This window comes from Phalacrocorax carbo, chromosome 21 (genome assembly GCF_963921805.1).
Source record: "Phalacrocorax carbo chromosome 21, bPhaCar2.1, whole genome shotgun sequence".
Classification (NCBI taxonomy): domain Eukaryota; kingdom Metazoa; phylum Chordata; class Aves; order Suliformes; family Phalacrocoracidae; genus Phalacrocorax; species Phalacrocorax carbo.
In genome coordinates, this window is record NC_087533.1 from 8,201,565 (window position 1) to 8,221,690 (window position 20,126).

The 20,126-nt window shown below is 57.5% G+C and overlaps 1 protein-coding gene across 4 annotated transcripts in view; it reads left to right on the forward strand.

Moving 5' to 3' along the window:
* The first annotated feature begins 6,496 nt into the window (after positions 1–6,496).
* CADM1 (cell adhesion molecule 1) overlaps positions 6,497–20,126 on the forward strand; it is a 161,553-nt gene continuing 147,923 nt past the window's right edge. For all 4 annotated transcript variants that reach the window (XM_064470988.1, XM_064470990.1, XM_064470991.1 and 1 more), the window contains exon 1: positions 6,497–6,646. In XM_064470988.1, the coding sequence (XP_064327058.1) occupies positions 6,568–6,646 (79 nt within the window). In that variant the 5' untranslated portion in view covers positions 6,497–6,567. The remainder of the gene's footprint in view (positions 6,647–20,126) is intronic.

Consider the following 20,126-nt stretch of genomic DNA (forward strand, 5'->3'; position numbering starts at 1 on the left):
GGACTTGCCACCGGGTGGGCCCAGCCTGTGGGCCGGGGCGGCGGGGCGAACCTAGACCGGGCTCCACCGGGATGGGGAGCGGCGGCATGGCAGGCGAGGGCCGCGGCGGCAGCGCTCCGCTAGCGCCGGAGCCGCCCCCGTGGCAGGGCTGCGGTTTCCCCTGGCGCCTATTTTGATGGCTTACTTCCCCCCCGTCCCCGTGATCTCCGTGTCTTGACTTTTGCCGGCACTTTTCTCCTGTAAGAATATTAAGCAGATTTAAAAAACACTTAAATGCTAATGCGAAACCTGAAAAGAGGATGTCAAATGCAAGAGGTGCTCCGGAGGCATGATGTCTCTGTTAGGAGGGTTTGACCCCGGTAATCAAATTTGCTTTACATTTAAAATGACACTTCATTCTCTTATTATAAGGCTCTGTGTCATTGGCTCATAAAGATTACAATTTCTTGTCTTCCAATTGCAATAAATCCAATTCAAGCACCCTCTTGATTTGAAATTTGTCACAACAACATGCAGAGGGCACAGTTCCTGAGTTTTATGGCGCGGGTGCATTAGAGACTCATCTGCAGGAAAGATGATGCAAGACTATAAAGTGATTTGTCCCCTTCCTTTCTCAATTGGATCTGTGTTTAAAAAAAAAAAAAAAAAATTAAAAAAAATCCTAAATTATAGCTTATTCCTCATTATCCAGGAGTAAAAAGGTTAGACTGGCAGGGGAGCCAGCCTGGCTAGATTTTTCGTGCTTTATCCTTACGCTAGGGAATAATCTGGTTTCTTTAAAGCCATCTGAAAATGTTTCATCTTGTTTCAGCGGACTTGGGAGCTTAACCTTTCTGGTGGTACTTATCGGAGACGATAGAAAACCGATCGGTGTTTTGTGCATACATCTTCTCGGGCACTAAATAATCCAGTCGTGGCGGCTGCCGGCTGCCGGGAGGCGAGCCCCGCGGCCGGGCGGAAAGAAGCCGGTCCCCTAAAAGGGGGGTTGCGTTTGCGTCGCGGTCGCGCCGAGGCGCTGGCGGCTCTGCTGGGCGCCGCCCTACGCGGGGGGCGATTTGCGCCCCACGCCTGCGGCGCGTGTTCTCCGCGCCAGCGGTGCGCTCGGCTTCCCCCGGGGTGCCTCGCTGGCGCTTCGGTGAAGCATCCTTCGGCCGCCGGCGGCACGGAAACGCCTTTTTTTGGGGCAGTCTCATAAATGCGTGCGAGAGACTTTGCTCGGAGAGAACTTTTGTACTTTCAGCGTCTGTTGCTCCTTGGGGTTTTTTGTTTTTTTTTTGACAAAGGTTTTAGCCGAGCAAAAAATCCCATCTGTATGGCTTTTTTATTAAAAGATAAAAAGCCGGAGTTCGTAGGAGTTAGCATTAAGTCACAGTCCGCAGCAATCTGAGGTATTCGCTGGCTGGGGACTCTCTCTGTTTATTTCAAATACCCCTTTATCATTTTGTTGAAAGAGCGGTGTTCTCTGTAAAGCTCTGCCAATTGAAAAAAGAATCAGATAATGAAGACTGATGCTGCACCGATGACAGCCCTTCAGATCCTCAATAGGATTTCTCCAAAATCAAAAGACTTTTTTGTCTTATTGTCACACTTGTGGCTTAAAAATAATTAAATTTAATCTTTTGGCTCTCAAAACGAAAAATGAAAATTTAAAAACAGGCCCCCCCCCCCACGCAGGAAAAAGACAAAGCAAGTGCAAATATGCAGCGGGCGTCGGAGAAAATTTTGTAAATTATAAATGAAAATACCTCGTTTACAGCGGGCACCCAGCATCTGCGCTTTCCAAGGCCTGCGTTATTGCTCTCGGCAAGCGTGACTGGTCTTTGTCCCTGCCTGCAGTGGTTGGCCCGAGGGAATTGAAGTCAACGTGCTACACGCTCGTATAAATGTTGCTTTCGCTTGTTAATTTGCCACCGGTATATTTTTTTAATAATTTTGAAATGCACCGTACAAACGGTGCGCTTGCCGTGCGTATCTGCCGTGCCGACCCAAACTGCCCCGGCGCCTACGGGACGCGCGCGCTGCCAGCCCAGCCTGCGCCTGCCCCCGCGCCGAACGGGAGCGGCCGCCCCTCGCCCCTTCTCCACGCTCGGGAACTGGGAGTTCAAAGCACCCCCTGCCCAAAATCCTCCAGGATTTGGGAAGGAAGCGTGCTGTGCTCGGCGCGGTGCTAGTGCTCTCTTGAGGGATCTCGAGGTGGGATGCCCGCGTCTCGGTGGGTGCCCGCGCCTCGGCTTTCCCGACTTGCGCGGTGGCGCCTCACCTTCTCCAGGGTAGCCGGAGGGGAGGTGCTGCGTGCTGGCCTGCTGGAAAAACGTGCAGTTTCGTGGCAGAACAAGCCACGAGTTCTGCTGCGCTCCGCTTACGGCTTGCCGCTGGCCAGCCGGCCACGGGAGCGCGCTCGGTGGGCGCCAAGCGCACCTCGAGCAGGCGGCTCGCCACCTCACGCGTCCCCGTCCTTCCTTGGCGGGCGGTGGTGGCCAGCGGTAGTTCCACGCGGTGCTTCGGCGCCCGTTTCACACCTTTTAAAATTTCAGACAAATTTGTTGTTCATCAGGCTGGAAGGCAGATAAATAAAATCTATTGGGAGCTATTTGTACTGCAGCTAAAGCCTGAGAGATATAGAGGGAGAGCGTAGCAAAAGACAACTTTGTCACAGTGCATGAACGACTGGAAAGGAGGCTTTGCATTTTCACCCGACCTGTAACAGAGACGGCGCCGGGTCCTGCAGGCTGGGGCCAGGTAAGCGGCGCTGCTGGGAGGCTCCGCCGGGGAGCCCCGCGGGCTCAGGGGAACGCGACCCAGCCGCCGAGCGCCGAAACGTCTTTCAGGCAAGCTGCTACATCTGAAATGCTATAACTTGATTATTCCCCCTCCGGATTCCCTTTGACAAACTCCTCCGTTTTCAGAGAGTTACACAGGATTTGGCCCCATGCTGGCTTTAGCGCGAATGGTGCGGCTAAAATCGCATGCGGCGCTCTGAAAATTTCAGAGCCGGTGCTTTTCCCGAGATCGACAACTGTTTTATTTCTCTTGACAGAATATGTAGAAGGAACAGACGCTGCCGTTCGCGGAGGAATCTTTTTGGTCTCGGTCTCTATAGCACCTTTAATCTGAGGCTCAAAGAGCCGTGTGAGGATGGCAAGTCCCACAGCACCTGCAAAAGTTAAACACGTTCTGCGTTATCATCCTTTTCGAGAGCGGAAAACTTGGGCTCCTTCTGGTCCTCCTTAGGTTTGCGTAGGGCATGAACGGCCAGGCTAGAGGGCTCGGCAGAAAGCTGTCGTTGCTAGCGAGTCTTCTTGCTCCCCTTCGCCCGTCTTCGTGAAGCGCTAAGGAAAGGTCGCTGCTCGCTGGTGCTGCAAACCACCTGGAAACGGCTTCTCCCGCACCTGCTGCTGCGGCGGGTACAATTAACGCCAGCTACCTAAAATGAGCCGCAGGCCCGGGGACGCCGCACCCTCTAACGCCGCTCCCGGTGGCGGTGGCGGCAGGACTAGCGCGATTCGCACCGGCACCGGTCGCGTCTCTCGGCCCGGCGCGTTGGCAGCGGCCGCTGCTCGCCCGCGCGCCTACGGCTTCTCCGTGCCGCCAGATGCCGTTCGGGGCGCGCCAAAAGGCGCTGCCTGAGGGCCGCGGCACACGAAGGCAAGGTACAGCTGGCCCTTACGTTCTTCCCCTGCCCGTCTCTTTATCAGCGCGTCTAAAACCACAGGCTTGGCTCTGTCTCTGGCAGCGTACCACAGATTGGCGTTCTCGGCTTTGAGTTCATTTCTGCTCCTGACTTAAAAGCTGAATTAACAAACAGTCGATTATTGGTTTTAAAATACAAAAACACCATCTGGCCTTTGAGCTGTGCGAAACTGCGGCTGGGGGGAGTGGGAATGACGCATCTGAAGGATCTCCGCAAGTGGCACAGGCCGCTGGGAGTGATTCCTGCTGCTCGTAACCCCTGTCAAAGCAGATGAGGAGCCTTGATTGCTCACGTGGGTGCCTCGAAACGTGCAGCTCTCGGTCCTCGGGTGGGCTCCGTTACAGGGCGCTGGGGCACTTCGGCCCAACACCAGCGGCACGGGCACCAGAGCACGGTCCCACGAGGGCTACTCTCTCCTCCCCGGTGCCACGTGCCAGAGACGCGTCCGGAGCTATGAGGAAAGCTGCGGGCCGTGGCCTGCCATGGCACGGAGCAGTTCTCCAGCATCCTGCGTCTCCCGACGCCTTCCCTCGGGAGCCGGGCCACAGGCAGCCTCACAGATGAGCTGCCGCTTGTCAGCGGGACGCGTCACCTGGGGAGCAGCCTTGTTGTGTAATGCCCGCGATTCTATCAGCTGTACTTGCGGGTCGGTGAGCCTCACCGGCACCCCTGCCCCCCATCCCCTCGCTCCCACCGTCCCTCCCGCCTTAGCTGCCGTTCCTGGCTGCCTGCGACTTGATTTAATACAGCTTTCAATCACTGCCAACGGGGCTCGCGCTTCCATGTCGTAACTGCTAAACACGCTGTGACAAATAATCTTGAGGCTAAGCTTCCAGGACAGAGGAAATCGTTTTCCTCTTGAAATTAAAGTTGATGCATAATGGAAGGCAATAAGATGCTTCCAGCAGGAACGCGGCCAGTTTCAGTACATCTTGAGTCCCTTTTTGTCTGCCGAACGAGACGCAGGAGGTCAGGGAAGTCGTTTCCTAGAGTTCAGGATTGGCAATTTGCGTTCTGTAATCCCCTGGTCATTTAGCGGCAGATAATTTGTCACGGTTTGTTTTAGCTGTTGTGATATTGATATTTATTATGCAAATTGTATTTCCTACTACTTATTGTTCCGCACCCTATGAATACTTAAATTATAAACCGTTTGAGTTAATACGGGTTGTCTTTCAATTTGATGTTTGCTCCATGGTGGGCCGTAATGTACGATACTGTGCAAAAGGGTCTAAACCGTGTAATCAAAAGCAGACGAACGGGGTAGCCGGGTGCTTAACGGCACCGAGGCAAACGGAGCCTCCCTGCGGAGCCGCTCAGGCCCGGGCTGCCGTTCACCGGCGCTCCAGTCCTTCCGGAGAGAAGGGAATTTGGCGTCGCAGGCGACGACAAATTGCTTTCTGATGAACCTGGGGATCAATCTGGCTGGTTACGTGATTGCCGTGGCCCACGGCTCCGCGCGCGCGGCACTCGTTGAGCAGGAAGGGCAGTCGTTTCAGTGCAGAAGGGCTCGCCCTCCCGGGAGCAGCGGCGCGGAGGGTGGGACGGGGGGGCTGGGGTACGGGAAGGGGTGGGAATGCTCCGAACCGAGTCCGGATGAGCAGCGTTCTCTGCTTTCTCAGGAGGCGGAGGGTGAAACCCACCCGCTCTCGCCATCCGGTGAGCGAAAGCTCTTCCCGGCCCTACGATGTGACTCAACGCTTGCCCTGAGCGGTTCTAACTTTAGGCTTGACAGAAGGCAGGAGGATAAAGTTAAACCGACGACTCACCTGCCTCGGGTTAACGTGGAATAACCTAATTAATAACCTTAGAAATGATTGACATCCTCTGCCTTTCCCGCCTGTGCAGGCCTACCGTATTTTGGGGGTCGTGGGTCGGGGGGGACTCGCTCCCCCTCTGGGCTGGGATAAACCTCCCGGGGGCCGAGCTGGCCCTCCCAGTCCCGGTGTAAGGCACGGCTTAGCAGCCGGGGGCAGCCAGCCGGGTCCGCTTGTCCCTGTACTCAATCTCAGCCCTGGCACGGATGAAAACCTGCAGAACAGGCTGATTTTTGCCCGGCGGCGGTTAATGACCCCCCGCCGCGGCGGGGGGGGGGGCGGAGAGGTTGGGGGGCGCTGGGCTCCGGCCGCCCCCGGGGCCGGGGGAGGGTTAACGCGGATGCTGAGGGGGGATGCTGGGGGGGGGGGAACCCGGCAGGAGGGTGCGGAGGAGGGGGACCGGACCGCACCGCGGGAGGGGGATGTTGGGGTGGGGAGGGCGGGACACGGACACAGACCCGGGAGCAGGATGCCGGAGGGGGGGCGGAGAGGGGAGACCCGGGAGGGAGGGTGCTGGGGCGGGGGGGAAGCTGGCAGGAGGATGCTGAGGAGAGGGAACGGACCCGGGAGGAGGATGCTCGGGGACGACACGACCCCGGGAGGGAGGGAGGAAGGGGGAGGATGGTGGGGTGGGGGCGGCCGGGACCCGGGGAGGAGGATGCTGGGGACGCTGGCGAGCAGCCTCCCCGCCTGTCGCCAGGAGTCGCGATAGCTGCCCGTCCGCGGGAGACGCGATGTTTGGGGGGACCGGGGGGGTCGCTTGTCCTTTTTCTTATTTTTTCTTTTTTAGTTTTCTTGCCCCCGCCCCCTCGCCGCGCCGGGGCGCCCGGCTGCCCGGCGGCGGGGCCGGGGCGCTGCTGCGGGGGTACTCGGGGGGGGGGGGGGGGGGGGCCGCCTCCCGCCGCGCTCGGCGCTCCGCACTTTCCCCCCGGCCCCTAGCGCGGGGCGTGGCCGGCGGCGGGCCCCGCCCCCGGCGCGCTGACGCGGCGCGCATCTCATTAGCGGGGCGCGCGGCGGCGGGGTGCCGGCGCGGCGGGCAGAGCCGAGCAGGTGCCGGCGATGGCGGGTGGCGGCGGCGCCCCGGGCCTCCGCCCGCTCCTCCTGCTGCTCCTCGCCGCCGCCGCCAGCGTCCCCGGAGGTAGGAGCCCGCGCGGCCGCGGCCCCGCCACGGCCCGGCCCGTTCGCGGGGGGGCGGGGGGCCCGCGGGGGGGCGCGGAGCGGTGTGGGGGGGGGGGGCACGCTGGGGCATCGCCCCCGGGGAGGGCGCCCGGGGGGCGGCGGCGGCGGCGGTCCGGCACGCTCCGCTCCGCTCCGCTCCGCTGCGGGGGCGGCGGTCCCGGGAAGCGTGGCCGCGGCGGGCGCGGAGCGGCGGGGACCCCGGCGGCGGGGAGCGGCGGGCTCGGCCGAGCGTGTCGGGGCCGCCGGTTACCATGGAAGCAGCTTCTCCCCGCCGCCCCGGGCTCACCGAGCAGCCTCGTAATTAAAAAGTAATTACGGCGCGCCCCCCCCCGCGCCGCCGGTGTGTGCGGGGGGGCTCGGGGGGCGCCGCCCCGCCGGTGCCGGCGGCAGCGGGGAACCTGTTGGCGTCCAAGTGCAACTCGGGCGGCGCGGCGCCGTGCGGGGCCAGCGCCCGAGCGCCTTCCGCCGCCCCGCACGGCGCCCGGAGCGGAGCCGCGTCACCGGGGGCGAACCGGGACCCCCGCGTCGCGGCCGCCCTCGCGTCGGTCCGCGCCGAGCCCGGGCGCCGCAGGGGGGGCTTGCGCCGGCGGCCGCGGTGCAGCCCCGCTCCTTCACGCCGCTCTGTATTTGCGGCGTGTCACCGGGGAGGCACAAGGCTTCATTTAGTGCCTCGCGCGGCCAGAGGAGCGAGCATTATTCGCCCGGGACGTCTTGGGAAGAACAAGGCGGCCATTGAGCGATCTGTTGAATTTCCCGAACAGGGAACGGGGGGGATAAAGGAGCAGGCGGCTCGGCCGAACAAAGAGCTTTATTCAGAGGCGCGGTGTGCGCGCTTCCCCCAGCGGCCTCCTCGCTGGGGTGCGAGGGGGGCGCACGGAGCCGCTGTCATTTTTTAGCTCGCCGGAGATCGGCGTCCCCCGAGCGCGGCCGCGGCTCTGCCCGGAGGCCGGCTCCGACGGTCGGGTCCGCTCCGGCGCGGTCGCCTGCCTGCGCAGGGCGCCCCCCGTCCCCCCCCGCTCCGGGCGCCCCCCGTCCCCCCCCGCTCCGGGCGCCCCCCGTCCCCCCCCCGCTCCGGGCGCCCCCCGTCCCCCCGTCCCTCCGGGCGCCCCCCGTCCCTCCGGGCGCCCCCCGTCCCCCCCCCGCTCCGGGCGCCCCCCGTCCCCCCCCCGCTCCGGCCGCCCCCCGTCCCCCCCCCGCCCCGGGCGCCCCCCGTCCCTCCGGCCGCCCCCCGTCCCCCCCGCTCCGGCCGCCCCGCAGCGCCAAGCGCCCGTCGAGGGCCGCCGGAGCGACGGAGACCCGCCGTCGGCCCTTTTCCTTGCGAGAAGGGAACGGCCCCGCGCGGCTCCGGCCGGCGCCCAGCGGCAGGCGCGATCCCCTCCTTGGTTTTCAGCTGTTTTGTCGCAAGGTGCTTTTTTCTTTTCTTTTTTTGCTGTGGCACTCGCGTTCGCTTTGGCTCGACGCGGGCGAATCGCCGGCCGCTCTGACCCGGAGAGCCTGCCGCTGGAAGGTGCCGGGGTGAAAAATAAAAGCCCCGTTGCAGGACGGCCACCTTCACGCTTTGTTTTGCTGCCTGGCTGTCAGTGCCGAGCCTCGCATCTCCAATCCCCCCCCCCGCCCTTTTTTTTTTTTTTAAGAGCTGTTTTTAGCTAAAGGCTGGTGTGATCCTCCGATAGGGTAAGCCCGTTAATCACCGCCCAGCTAATGGGCATAACGACGCGGTGTAGAATAGCGAAGCAGCTGAAGAGAAACAAAAGCAGGGCTGGATGCTGGATTAAAACCACCGAGGCTGACCTGGGCGGTCGGGGCTTTCCAGCGGCGAAAAGCAGCACACGGCGCGAGCCGCGGTGGCGACGGCCTTAGCAGAACGCGGCTCCTGGTTGTGGTGCTCCGTCGCCGATCGCAGGGTGAAATCCTGGACCTCCTGCTGCGACGCCTTTTAGGCAAAATTGCCTTAAGGCCGAAGAACTTGATTTATTTTTTTTTTGGTGGTGTTTTTTCTCCCCTCTACACCTTTTCAAAGCCATCGATTTGTCAGCTCCGGTAGTCGGGGAAGAGGAAATCCGCATCGTGGCAGGCAGCGTCTGGGGTGATTGCAGAGCGCTGCCGTCACACCTCCCGTGCGGGTTGGTACCCCGTCAAGGCACGATGGTGTGGGTGTCGTGTCACCACGGCAGTGGTACCCTGTGATCCGGAGCACGTCACGGTGGCTCGGCCACCCCCTTTGGGTGGAGGTCGCCGGAACAGTGACAGGCAACGCTTGGGCTTGGTTTAAACTAAGCCGGTAACTCAAGGTGAACCTGTGCGTTTGTGGGGTTCCTTTTGACCCGATCTCAGTGCTTTACAGTTAATTAAGCTTTGTAACACCCCTGCGAAGCTGGGAGAGAGCTGAGCAGTGATTCCAGCTGATGCTGAGGGGTGGGACGCGGCACCTGCCTGCCGGTGCAGAGCAGCGCTGCGTGGCACTTCAGAAAGAATAACTTTTCAGCAGAAAGCGCGGGAGGCGTTTAGAGACAGCGTCAGGCCGCAACCAGCCGCGGCACGGAGGTGCGACGGGCTGGGCGAGAGGCGGTCAAGTCTCCATTCTGCCGACTTCAGAGAAGCCCCGTGCGCGGTCGGCCAGGAAAAGACCCCTCGAAGGCAGCGAGCGCTCCCCTCCGGGGCCGGGTTAAGCCGGGCTCCTTTGTAAACATGGAGCGAGTTTCTAAGGAGCTTTTGTGTGCGAGCAAGGCGAGTCGCCTGATCTGCAGCGGCTTCGCTCGGGCTTGGCCGAGCTCTGGCGTTGGGAAAGACACGGCTGCGTCCTGCGTGCGATGCGAACGCCGGAGGAACGTTGCATGGAAGGGGCTGGTAAATAAAGTAATCCATCTGGGTTGCAGCTTGGGCTCATTTGTCTTGCATGTAGGCAGTTGAGCGCGGGTTTATAAGCCTGACAATCTGGCTGGGAAACCACTGCCAAGGAGGCTCCCGAAGACGGGGAGGCGAGGAGGGAGCTCGGCTCCGCGCACGCCCCGCGCGGACGGCCGCCGGCACCTTTGCCTGGCTGGGTGCCGTCGATATTTATTCCCTGGCCGTCGGGATGCTCCTTGGCATGGGTGGCGGCAGCGGAGGCTGTGCGGACGGGGGGGCTGGAGAGAGGCGTGACCCTCCTCTGGGGAGCCTCGGCTGCTTTGCTGATGCTGCCTCGCCGTTTTCTTTGTTTTTGCGCTGTCTTTCCCGGGTGTGTAAATAAAGAAGGCTTCGTAACCGCAGGGTTCTGACTCAGTAACCCCGGGTGGCTTGGCGTGCCTCCCTCCCGCCGGGCCGGAGCTAAAGGCGCGTTCGTGGGGCGACGGCAGGAGGACGTGGTCTCTGCCCTGTTGCAGGACTAAAAATGGGTCAGCTCTTTAACCCTGCGTCCGCCTGAGGCCACCCGGGGCAAAGCGCCTGTTTCAGCCTGGATGTGCCCCCTGTTTGCAGGGACCGCTTAAATGCGCCTGAGAACGCGTTTGCTCAGATGAAAAACACTTGCCGACACTGCACGCAGCCAGATTTTTCTGGGTGTTTCTGTTCAACGCCAGTTTTTGTAGCGGTTATTGCCGTACTTTCAGAAGGGGTTTTGACAACCTGTACCTCTTCTGCTTGCCTGGTAGGGCCCGGCAGTACTTGTCCCTCGAACGCAGGGGCTCCCTGTATCCAAAAAGTTACCTTTCCTTCTGCAGTTCGGGGATCTGAGCAGGCTCCGGGGGCTGCGGGGCTGCAGCACTCGCTGGAGCTGGAATTCGGCCAGTAGGTAAATACTTTGCAGTGGTTTAAGAGCACAAGCAAAGCTGGACATGCAATCTGTATCTCTTCTGAGAAATTGGATGCTACGTGGAGGGGGGGAAAAAAAAAGGGAAAGAAAAAAAAAAGCCGCGTTTGTTTCTCCAGGGAATATTGTGCGCCGTCCTCCGGTGGGGCAAACCCACCGGCGCTAAATAGAGAGGCTGTTTGGAAACCTGCAATGAAGGAGGGACCCTGGGTGGAATGTTGTAATTACAAGTGGTATGTACTTGTTTAAGTTTCATAAATCAGTAGCTTTCCCGGCCGTGTAATTGCAGGCTGCAGCTAGCAGCTGCCGTTGTGGTTAACGGGGAGCTCCACCGCAGAACGCTTTGAAGGTCGTCCAGCGCCGGCTTGGGCGCTTTGGCGTCCCTGCCTCTGAGGGGAGCGTGCGGGTGAAAAAGGGGTATTTTTTGCATGCGTGGCAGGCGTTTTTGGAAGGAAAACGCCACCAGGCTTCCATCAGAACTTTGGCAATTGAGGCCCGAGGGAGCTCGTCGGCTGGGGCGCGCGCCGGTGTGTGGCGGCTGGCCCGCGTTGCTGCGAGATGAGCTGGCGTTCGTGGTTGAGCCACGGGCTGGATTTAGATATCCCAGATTGTAATTTGCAAGGGCAGAAAGGGCCCTGGCCGCGAGTCGTGCGGGTGCCGGCTGGCTCCCCCCACGCCCCTTGCCTGTGCGTGACTGGGACCCGCCTGGCGCTCGTAAGCGGTGCCGAGCTCTTACCACGTGGTCGGTGGCTTTCTCGCTGTATTTAAAACGCTCGACTAGATTGTGCTGGGAGCTTTTATAGGCCTGCATGCTGGGTTATTTTAAATCAACGATGTCCCTTCGCAGGGCTGGGCCAGCGTGCTGTTCTTATTCTCCGGTTTGGTTTGCATCGATTGGGTTCTTCTGTGGTTTAAAATCTCGAGTATTAAAAACATTCTGACCTTACTGAATTCCCAAGGTGGATCTATTGTAAGGCTTGAGACTCCATTAAGGTGCCAGCATAAAGGATCAAAGCGACGGTTAAGCACATCTCTTTGCTCAGAAATAGAAGACAGTTGCGGGCTGTAGCCTAACTGGAAAAAAAAAATCTCTTTGGTTTTGACTTTTTGGGTAGTTTTTTTGTCGCTGGAAGCGCTGGCAGCTCTCCCGGTGCGCTCGCTTGCCGGCAGTCGCACGTGTAGGTGCTGCCTTCTGGCAGGTTCGTGGTGCCGTTTTCCTTCTGAAGCAGCGCTGCCCGTTTTCGCTTGTCCCGCCTAGGCAACGAAGTTGGTGTCGCCCCGTCCGCTCCGCTTAGCAGCGGCGCCCGTCGGGTGCAAATATTGAAGAGAAAACAGGCTCTTGGCAGTACGTGGTGGCGAGCGCTCCCGAAAACCCAGGTGTACGCTTGGCAGCGGGAATTAGCTGTGTTAGAAACTTGCTTTCTCTGCCGAGACCGGCAGCGAAGTCCGCCCTCAGCAGCGACGTCACCGGCTCGGTTCTCCGGCAGGACGGCAAAACCTTGTGCTGCGTTCTCTGGAGGGCTTGGCGGGCGGTGGGGGATGGACGCCCACCTGGGGAGCGGCGGGAGATGGAATGCAGCTGTCCGAGCCAGCGATGCCCATGGGGCCGCTGTTGCCTCCTAACCTTACACTGGGGCTCGACGAGCACCGGGTATGTGAAACCCTGGGTTCAGGTTACGGCTGCAAATGAACTTCTTTGATCACGTTGTGCCCTTTTTTAGCAGTGTTAGTAAGTGCTCGGATCTGATTTATGATCTCTTCAGAGGCTCCCAGAATGGCTCCCAGAGTGGAAGCGCCACCGTGTTCCCCAGGCCATCAGCAGGTCTCTCGAGTCGGTCTTTTCCCGGGGTGGATGCTGGCAGCGGTGGTCTCCCGTTCACAAATCTGTGCTCGTGGGCTGATCTAAAACGCGGTGACTCCCGTGAGCTCGGACCCAAGACATCATCTTATAATTCCCTGCGGGAGCGCACCTTTTTGTTAGAGCAGGAGCGCTGCTTATAGATACGATCTCTGCGTGGGCGGCACGAGACCGAATCGGGACTGGGCGAGCTCCAGCGAGAGAGGGCCGAGACCCCCGTCACCACAGGCGGTGGCCGATGGGGCCCTTGGCACCACCAGCCTCGTGATGTCTTGGCCTGGGAGGGGGGTGCGTCCCAGGCCCCGCTTCCACTCAATTCCCCTGCTCTGCCGTGTATATCCCTTCTCCGAAGCGTGACAGGGAAGAAAGACATATCAGGCAGCAAAGTGACATTCCCCTCCCTCCCCTGCTCCCCCCGTGCAGTAAGAGAAATACGAGTCGGAGTCTGCAGCATCAAAAGAGAGATCAGAGTAATCGGATCAAGCATGAGAAACCGCTCGTTGCCGCTTTTCTGTTTTTAAATGAGGCTGCCTGGCAGCTTCCCTCGCAGAACGCTCTTAAATATTTCTGATGTTAAGCTTTGGAGCTGGGGTTACGGCAAAGCGGGGCTCTGCTAAAATTGGGCCAGAGAGAAAACTTTCGCTCTGCCTGAGCGTTGCCTGCAGCCTCTGGGCTAATACACAAAAATAAAAGGCATCTCATGCCATCCTGGCCCTTATTTTGTGGCTGAGAAGGGGAACGTTCGTCCCTAACTCTAGCTGCAGAGAGAGCGCTCTCGCTTTGCGCGTCGTATTGCAGCAGCGCTTCTCTGAGATGCTTTCTGGAAAGCCCTGCTTTGCCCCGGCGTGGTGCGGGGCAGCGCTGGGGCAGCAGCTGCCCCTCGTCTGTTTGGAGGGGGGGAAGCTGCTGGCTCTGGTGCATGCCTCGGCTGCCAAGACCTCTCCTCTTCGTGCGGGGCTGTCTCTGTGCTGGCTGGAGGCACGTGGGCGTCCAGCCCTCAGTGGTTGCGGTGCTCCGTAGCATCGAAGCAGTCGCTGCCTGCCCAGCTGCAGGGCCGTTGGTCACGGCGTTGGCTTTGCTCAGGCATCTTGCGTGGATCAGCTCAGCTGGTTGAGGTTTGGAGGAGAATGGCAAGTATTGTTTTCTTTGCTTTCCGAACGGGGAAGGCAATGCTGAACTTCTTGCCGGGCGCTGCGGATAAGGCGCCTTGCTTTCAGCTGTGCTGCTCCCAGAGGTGCTAACGGGTCTTTGCCAGCACCGCTTCAGGTAAGGCGTTGCGTCGCGCTGCAGATAATCCATTGGTGCGGTGAAGTTCACGTTGGACAAACCCAAGTTGCTTAAGCACGCGGGACCAACGCAGGAACCCTGTATGGCTCCGTGGAGTTGGGTTATGAGGTCGGTCAGCTAACTCCAACTGGTTCCACTGTAATGAAGACCTGAAACGTTGGCGTTCAGAGAACTGTCGCTGCAGCTTGGTTTGTTTTGGATTTGCGTTCTAAGCTGTTTTGCTTGAAAACACGATTCGAACTATCTGTTTATGCTCTGCTTACTTGCCTCTTTGATATCTTTATCCACATTAGCTAACGCGGATGTAGCCGATGATATCGCAATCTCAGTGGAAGCAGGGAAGCTCCTAAAGGTTGCCCCCCACCTTGCTTTCCCCAGCCTCTATAAAATTAGATGCTCTTTTTAGCTGACTTGAGGACAGGCGCTGCCGCACGCTGCAGGAGCTCTCTTTAACAAGGAAGTACGCTGTGTTGTTTTAGGTGTCAGCAGCTCTTTAAAAGCATCCATGCCTAGATTGCTTTTCCTGCCTTAATCGGGGGAAGGCTTCTGGATAAGCCGGAGATGCTGCTTGGTGCTGAGATCCCGAGCACTGCTGGTTTTCCTTATCGTTTCCTGGTGACAGCCTGACTGGGCTTCGTGGCATTGGGTGGAAAGCCGGTTGACAGATGTCAAACTCATGCACGCTCGTCATCGAGCGAGCGTCGGCTTTGTCAAGCGGAGCTCGTGGAGGATGGTTCGGGTTCGTTAGGGCTGTTGGGAGCAAGCCCGCTTTTCCAGGAGGGGTGCAGCAGGAACAAAACGAAGCGAAACCCCTGCTCGCCACGTGAGGCTTTCGTGGTGTCGGGGAGGATCTAGGTTGTCTTAACAGCATCTCTGGTTCTCTAGGCAGGTTAATTTTTTGCCACCCTCCTTTTTCACCGTGCTGGGAAGAGCCCGGAGAAACTACATGCGGTTCCTTATCGCCTGTTGGCCGACGGGGCCTCGGGTTAAATGGATGCGCGGGAGCCTTTTGATTCGCCATTGAGCAGCGGGGGTAGTGTGGCCGTAGCGAGGCGCCCCGCGGAGCCAGCCGCTGCTTCCTTAGCCCGTCTGCAGACCAGTCCCGTGCACGTCGCTCCTCCTGGGTGCGGGAGGTGGGGTGGAGGAGGATGCCCGTGCTCGGTGCCTGCTGGCGGACGAGGGGGAAGCGGAGATCCCCACCTGGAGCAGGGCGGTTTGTCGGGCAGCGTGCTGTCCCTACCCGCATCGGTGCCGCATGCTCCTAATCTCTGGCTCTTGCAGCACCTGGTGGCAGGGATGGGGCAGGACCCATTAACCTGCCTCTGCTTCTCGTCTGTAGTCACCACTGGAGTGTGGATGCGTGGAAGGTTCTTTGGGCTGTGTAAAAATTGAGGGTAATTTCTCCTTTGTCGCTTAACTTTTCTCTTCCGACCTTCATTTCCTAACAGTTTACTGACAACTCAAAAGAAAGCTGTGTCGTTAAGAGAGCGTGTCTCTAGGGTCGTGATACACGACTGCTTTTCCCACCGTGCCGCAGCTCAGGGCCGTTTTTCCTCCTCCTCGCTCAGCTTCTGGTCTGAAAGAGGCTCCAAAAGAGACGTTAGTCTTTAACCTACCAGGCAGAACTACCAAAAGTGACTCCCACGCCGGGGTGTTTGAGCTCTGTCCACATTAACAGCTTCTCGTTTGATTTAAAGGTCTTATACGCTTAATCGTTCCATATAATCTTTAAGAGAACGTACACGTTTAATCAACTCTCCCTGAATCCATAACTGCCAGATATTGCTTCTTCAGCATGTGAAGCGCAGTCGCATCTTTTCTCGGTAAGAGCAAAGATTAAAGCGGGATAGATAGGAGATTAACACTGTTCCCTTCGGACATCTTCGGGGAGAGGGGGAGAAACTGGCAGACGAGAAATAAAGAAAATACTCGGAGGCAAACCGTTTATTGCTGTACAGGAATACAGAGAGCCTTGTAAACAGAGGGTTTATAGCAAAACCAGTGGTGTAGCTTTGAAATCGCTCTGGGAGAATTTCGGATGCACGATTATATGATGGCTCTCTCCTCCAGGCTCTCTTTGGTAAATTGGATCTCAGGTTTTCAAGTGCGTTTCCACAGCGCGATGTATGCGGAATGCAGCTGGGGAAGGTGCGCGTGGTACGTCAGAGAAAGCCGTCGTCTTTGGGGTGATTTTTCAGTTCTGCGTTACGGTGGGATCGATCTCACCCCGGCTGAGAAGGGGGAGGTCGCCTTTGGCGAGAGCTCCCCTTACGCAGGATTTCAGCGTTTCCTCTAGAATGACTTGCTCAAAAAACGCATGGACGTGGCACCTGGGGACGTGGTTTAAGAGGCATGGTGGTGTTGGGTGGAAGGTAGGGCGTGATGATCTTGGAGGTCTTTTCCAGCTTTAATGATTCTATGACTTTTAAAAATTCTTTGCAAGAATAAATATCTGGCGGACTACCTGTTGCTGGATTTCACTGCCTGAAGAATGAACCTTGTGCAGCAAACCGTCACTAAATTCCCTGGGGAAGCCTTTGGAAACGTGGCTCTTCTTTCCTTTAAATACAGCGCCTTTGTAGCAGTCAAAGAAACGGGCGTCCTTTAAAGGTGCAATCCAGAGCAACGTGAAAGTTTTAATAACTTGGCATTTTTGTTGTGCTAAATCGGTTCCTGGGATTTATAAGGAATTCAGAAGCAGATAGAGAGTGAAGAGCTCTGGGCAGGCATCGAAGCAACTTGTTCCTGTTTTTCTGGAAAACGGTGGGAGAGGAGCCAAGCTGTGGGTGCCTGTTGTGCGCGCGTTGCCGCCCGTACGGCGCAGAGCGGGGCAGGGTGCCCTGGGGGCTTCCTTCGGCTCCGCGGTCAGCGCACGGTGGGCGAGTGGCCCCGGTTTCTCGCTGCCTTCAGCAGTTTCACCAGGGCTGTCGGTGTTTGTTTCTCGCCGTGTGTGATTTTGTATGTTTAGTCTCCTCTTGGAGTGGCTTTTTTCAGCCTTCATTTGTCCAGATTATCGGCATGCAGAGGAGAGCTGGCTTGTATTTACATGATTTAGTTGTAAATATGGTAAGCGTTGATAGATATTGTTGTCATAAGTGCTTACAGCTACTGGACTGATTACTGAATTTCTCCTGTGAAAATCTGTGCGGGCTGTGCATACGAGCAGCTTCCCGAGGGAAGTGCATGGAATGAGCTTGTGGTTTCCGTGTGGAAATCAACCCCTCGGTGTGCCGGAGCAGGTGAGTGTATTGGGGAAGCATTGGGGGGCGTTATCCGGCAACAACCGGGGCTCCGAGGCTGTAACAAAGGAGGAACAAAAGGTTCTGGTTCCCTTTTTTTTTCTTGTGGGAACAGATGCCACTCTGTGGAATAACTTTTTGGGGATGGTGTGTGTAGGAAACATCTGCAAGGTGACACAGGAGGGGCTTGGGATGCGCGGTGTTAATTGTCGCCACCGGGGTTGAAGGAACGAATGTGTTATTTGCCGGTAGCTTCTCTCTAATTGCCTGCTCTGCTTGCACTACCGTTGTTTCATTGCATTACTTGCAGAGTGCTCTGCATACCTGCCTTTGCCTACCCTTGCGTTTGCAAGTGGGCGTTTGTGGGAAATGTCTCTCCGAACGCCGGAGCCTGGATTTGGCAAAACCCTCCCCGGGGGGCGCGGGCTGGGGAGGGCTCTCTGCCACCCTCAGACGCGTCTTCACGTTGCTGAAAAGCGCTGGTTCTCGTGCATTCGACCAACGGAAATGGAAGCATGGGGGGTGTAATCTGAGGTCCTTTAAGGTGGTAATGGCTGTTACGTTCAAAACCACGTGGTTTCGCACAACCACAGACCCCCCTGAGCTTGCTGGTACTAGAAGCGAGGACCGGATTCCCTGCCAGGGACTAGCATTTAAAGCCTCGTGTATCTCGCTACGGCTTAGGCTACGTGAAGAGAAGCCGGGAGCCGCGTCCCCGTTCTTACGGCATTGGTTTTTTCTTGACAGCGCTGTACGTGTGACATGAGAAGCTCAGTGGTTGTGTTTCTCGGTGTAGAGCTGCTGCCTTGGGAGTCTAGACGAGCTGGAAGGAATATCTGTTCCCTCCCAGGCAAAACCCGTCCCTTGGTGGGAGGTGGAGCGGCTTCTCTGGATTCGCCGCACCGTTTGGCGGTTGGCTTGTCTTCCAGCCCCGTCATTCGGGACTGTTTTGCCCTTAAGGGGGGAAAACAAACCAAAAAATAAATCTTGGCACGTGGGGTCGGAAGAGAAGGGAGAACAGGCACCCCGAGTACTTAGTATGGGCAGTGGAAGCCTTGCAGAGTCACACATCCAGATGGATTACATGAGGAACTTGACATCTTGTTTAAAAACAAATCATTCATTATGTAGCAATGAATAATCAAGCATTACAGTTTCATCTCTGGAGGTTCCTTTTTTGGTTGGAATTTTGATAGTTCAGTAATTAAAAGCTGAAAGCTATTACACTGTCTACATGTTGATCAATTGGTAATTAAAAAGTTGATGATAGATATGGTATTTCATGGGACTGGTTTGTTACGATCAGATTTCCTTAATGTGTTTTGAAAATTGTCATTTAACTTAGCACTTAAGCGTTTTTTCAATATTCATGGACTATTTTACTTGAATCTTATAAACGCCTTTAAATTACCCAAACTTGCATACAGTAATTTGAGATCCTAATGGGTCACGGGATTTTAATATGATCTGAAAGGTTGGTTTTCTCCCCATCTACAGCACCGCGTCTGTGCTCCTCCTCTGGTTGCTATAGACTTCTCTGGCTGTTGTCGCACTAATTTGCTCTGGCAGGTTGCTGCGGCTGCCTTAGTCAGCCTGAATCCAAGGCAAATACTTGGGCGTTCTTGAGGTACGACCCTTGTGGCAGCGTCCCGTGTTGCGGTATCGGAGCGGCGGGCTGCGCAGGACAGCCTGCCCTGCCTTAGTAGCTCCTGCTTTTTGAGCTCTTGGCTTCTCTGGTCCATGAATATTTGAAAAGCCTGCAGGTCCGCTGAGCCCCGTGCAGCGAGGGGAGGCTGGAGGTGAGTTTGATAACACAATCAGGGATAAAGCAGTCCAAAATGAAGGAAAACTGTGTTGGTAATGGCCTCCACGATGGAAGATTCATTGCTTCAGGAGACTAATCTGAGACCAAAATGAAGCCCCAGCCTGACGCTCTTCAGAGCATAATGCAAGATTTACTGCTCTGCCACACTCCGGAGATTAAAAAAAAAAAAAAAACAACAAACCACCACCCTCCAAAACACCCTTCCTTCGCCTGCAAAACTTGGGGAAAGCCAAGGGGCTTTTTTGCCTTCACGTGAGGTATTTAAAAAAGAGGTTTTGCTGTGTTTTTGCAAGGGTGTGCAGAGTCCTCCTTTTTCTGGCGCTTATGGCCCCGCTGCTGGCAGGGAATGGGTGAAGGTGGACTGATCGGGGGGGTTCTGGTGTTCGGGTGCTGGGGCTGGGGAGCGATCTGCGCCCCGCCAAGCCCACGGGCCGTGCGGGCGTTAGGTGAGCTCGCCCGGAGCGGCTCGGCGTCACTCGGTGGCCCGCGGGCTGCTGCCGGGTGGCTCTCGCTGGGTGAGAAACCCTTCTAGAGCAGTCCTTGGCTGGGCCGGCGCGGGGCTGGCAGCGTGCCCTACCTGAGCTGCAGCCCTGGCACCGGTTCACGGGATTTGGCTTGGAAGTAGAGTGCCGTGCGAGATCCCTGCCAACCTGATCTAGTGGAAAATACCTTCCCATCGCTTAATCTGGCAATCTCGACGAAGGCTGGAAAGGCAGGCGGGGCTTTGCTAACCGGGCACCAGAGAAGACTCCCGGTTGGGGTCGCGAGCCTCTTGACGATATTGCATCCTCATGCTTCCGAGGAGCCAGAAGGCGAAAGCCCAGAGGTTGGGTCCTTCAGGAGAGGGAACCGCTGCCTGGCTCTCGGCTCTGACTGGTGGGACGCCCTCTGCGCTCCGAGACGGAGCGGCCTCCCTCCTCCTGAAGGTGTGAACGCCCGCTCTTCAGGGACAAGGACAGCGTTTGGAATGGCCGAGCGCGGCAGGAGATGACGACGTGACATTGGTGATAGCGCCGGCGCCTTCTGGAAAGCCCTGGGTTTAAAAAGCACTCTGTCCTTAGACACTTGTTGCTTCATGACAGCTGGTTCCAGTAATTTGTTTTTATAGGGCAGTTTGTAGTAAATGAATGACATGTTGAATATTTTACTGAGATTTTAGATTATCTAAAGAATACATTCCGGTTTACTAATTGGTAGATAATGCTGAGTACATTGATGTTGACATGAGCAAATGGACTCAAAATGATTTTGAAGGGCGCCTCGTTAAAAGATGCTCTAGCTCAGTCAACGGGAAATGTCAGCTAAGGTGCCCGAGCGCACGCGCGCGCTCCGACCAGGCTGCGGCAGGGTTGGGCTTGGTGCAGGCCGGTATTAATTACAGGCAAAGCCGCCGCTGCACGTGGCTGTTGGTGAGTCTCATTAAATTCCGGATGACAAATTCCG